This window comes from Propithecus coquereli, unplaced genomic scaffold, assembly GCF_000956105.1.
Source record: "Propithecus coquereli isolate 6110/MARCELLA unplaced genomic scaffold, Pcoq_1.0 Scaffold42, whole genome shotgun sequence".
Taxonomy (NCBI): domain Eukaryota; kingdom Metazoa; phylum Chordata; class Mammalia; order Primates; family Indriidae; genus Propithecus; species Propithecus coquereli.
In genome coordinates, this window is record NW_012149952.1 from 1,901,656 (window position 1) to 1,904,519 (window position 2,864).

Below are 2,864 nucleotides of genomic sequence, written 5' to 3' on the forward strand. Positions count from 1 at the left end.
TGCTTTGATGCCCACCAAGGTCACACCTGCAGGTGTCCTGCAGCGTTGAGGCTGGGAAACTGCGGTTGTCACTCACTGATTTATTCCTCGGTGACCCCCGAACTCACCAGGGAGGCCATGGGCCTGGGTGGTCGGTAAAGAACTGCCCAAAAATCTTCCCCTACCCCTCCTCCCTCCTCCCCGGTGACCTGGTTCTTCTCCCAGGACCAAATTGGGGCCTTTGGCACAAAGAGGATTAGGCAGCTGCCCCAGGAGGCCTGGCCAGGTCATGGCCCCTGGCCCGTGCCCGCCACACCCACCCTGGTGCCCAAACTGGGCCCCAGATCCTTGGTGACTCGATCCCTCCAAATTCAGGTGATCTCCCCCAGCTCCAAATCACCAAACCCTCCCAGATTCGGCGGCAGACAAGAGCCAAGCGCCAACCAGGAAGGGCCTCTGAGCACTGGGACACCAACGCCACCGTCTCCAAGACCCAGTCTGGGGCGAAAGATGGCGCTGACCGGGTACAGCTGGCTCCTCCTCAGTGGTGAGTGACAAAGACACCCCCAACACCTCGGCCCCGCGAGGGCCTCAGGGAGAGGAGGGGACCCCCAGCCCAGGAAAGGGAAGGTGTGAGCCAGAAGTCCAGCATGCTGGGTAGGGAGGGCAGCTCTGCTCCTCCGAGAGGCACCAGTGTGGGGCAGGCCAGAAAGAGCCACCCAGAGAGGTTTGCAGGGTGGGCTTTGGAGATTTCTAAGCCCAGGGCATGAGCCAGGAAAAGGGGCCACTGTCAGTCCTTCATTCATGTGGCAGTCCCTTACTGAGCTGACTAGGGCAGGTCCTGACCAGAGATTCTGCCCTTCCCTGAAGATGTAGCTTTGGGCAATTGCCTTCCCCTTCTCAGCCTCATTCTACTCATCTGTGAAATGGCCCTAATTGACAGGGTCATTTGAAGGTCATTATAGGCAGCATTGATTAGCATCTACTGTGTACCTGGAGCTATTCTAAGTGCTTCCCATATGCTTAACAACCACCCGGTGAGGGAGGCCCATGCATGACCCCCACTCACAGAGGAGAAAACTGAGGCTCAGGGAGGTGAAGTCACTGGCTGGGGCCACACAGGCAGAAAGTGGCAGGGCTGAGTGCTAGACCCAGACCCCTCACTCCTAGCCATGCTCTTAACAGCCTGGAAGGTACCAGAAACCAGGCCAGGCATGTAAGTACTTCTTACGTGCAAACCACCGTGTTCACCCATTCCAGGCGACCACACACAATTCAAACCCAAGCAGCCCCGACCAGCTCACGGGGTCTGGGGCTCACGTGCTCCGTGGGAAGGAGAGGGGTGGAGTGTGTTAATCACATCCCTACTTTCTGCTGTGGTTGAGCTTGGAGAGGCAGAGGAAGAGGCCCCGACGTCCAGGGAGGGATGGCATGGTCAGCAGGACAAGCTGAGCCAGCTGGATCTCGTGAGACTTGGTTTGGTGACTGTCACCATGAGAAAGCCTCCGGATCCAACGTAAAATCGAAAGTCTCGCGGGGTGGGGGCTTGCTTTGCTGGATCCTTGGCAGAGCCCACGAAATCCAACCCTCACGACACACCCCTCCCTGGAACTGAGACCCTGCGCCTAGCGTTTGTTGAGCACTTACTGTATGCCAGGCATTCTTCTAGGCATGTTATGTGCATCGACTCCGCACCATGGCCCCATAAGGTAGGTTGTCCCAGCATCCTTACGTGACAGTTGACAACAGGGAGGCACAGAGATGCAGCAGACTCACGCAGATCAACTCCAAGAAAGATTAAGTGGCTACGATGTGGGGAGTCAGAGGGCTGCAGGTTCAAATCCTGGCTTTGCCTGTCCTCGTGTACACTGAGGATCTTGGGCTGGGGACGTCCCCTCTGAGAGCTTGAGTCTCCTCTGTCAAATGTGGGGACTGGTCAAACCCGCTCCCATCTAACCCCTCTGGCTCCTCTTCCTCAGCCACGATCCTGAATGTGGGGGCCGAGATCTCCATCACCCCAGAGCCCACCCAGCCGGCTGAGGGGGACAACGTCACACTGGTTGTCCGTGGGCTTTCGGGGGAGCTGCTTGCCTACAACTGGTACGCGGGGCCCACGCTCAGCGTGTCGTATCTGGTGGCCAGCTATATCGTGAGCACGGGCGATGAGATCCCGGGCCCGGTACACACGGGGCGGGAGGCCGTGCGCCCTGACGCCAGCCTGGACATTCAGGGCGTCCTGCCCAGGCACTCGGGCACCTACATCCTGCAGACCCTCAACAGGCAGCTTCAGACCGAGGTGGGCTACGGACACATGCAGGTCTACGGTGAGACACCCCCTACACCCCCCACCTCCCTCTCAACCCCTCTTTCAAAAAAGAAAAACCCCTAAAAAACATTGAAACCAACAGAAAAAAAGGGCCTAAAATAACATTAAAATGCTCACCTCCTTCAGGATGGCTTCCAGGATTAGACCTACCTCCTAAACCTGTTCTTTTTCCCTCCGGCTGGGGGCAGAGGGGCACCGCCACGATCCAGCCATGCCCCTTGCCTGGGGAGGGGAAGGGCCTCGGAGCAAGCGGTGCCCGGCCCCCTCCCCCTCTGTCTCTTGTCCCCACAGAGATCCTGGCCCAGCCCGTAGTCGTGGCCAACAACACAGAGCTGGTGGAGCGTCGAGACACCCTGCGCCTGACCTGCAGCAGCCCCAGCCCCTCTGAGGTCCGCTGGTTCTTCAACGGCGAGGCCCTGCCCATCGCCCTCCGCCTCGGCCTGTCCCCCGACGGCCGGGTGCTGACCCGGCATGGCATCCGCAGGGAGGAGGCCGGAGCCTACCAGTGTGAGGTGTGGAACCCGGTCAGCGTCAGCCGCAGCGAGCGCATCAACCTGAC

General features: G+C 59.4%; 1 protein-coding gene across 1 annotated transcript in view; it reads left to right on the plus strand.

Annotated features, from left to right (window-relative positions):
* The first annotated feature begins 489 nt into the window (after window positions 1-489).
* Window positions 490-2,864, plus strand: part of CEACAM16 (carcinoembryonic antigen-related cell adhesion molecule 16) — a 7,775-nt gene continuing 5,400 nt past the window's right edge. The window contains exons 1-3 of the mRNA XM_012653360.1: window positions 490-526; window positions 1,959-2,303; window positions 2,597-2,864. The exon at window positions 2,597-2,864 is cut by the window's right edge and continues 8 nt beyond it. Coding sequence (XP_012508814.1) covers window positions 490-526; window positions 1,959-2,303; window positions 2,597-2,864 — 650 coding nt within the window. The remainder of the gene's footprint in view (window positions 527-1,958; window positions 2,304-2,596) is intronic.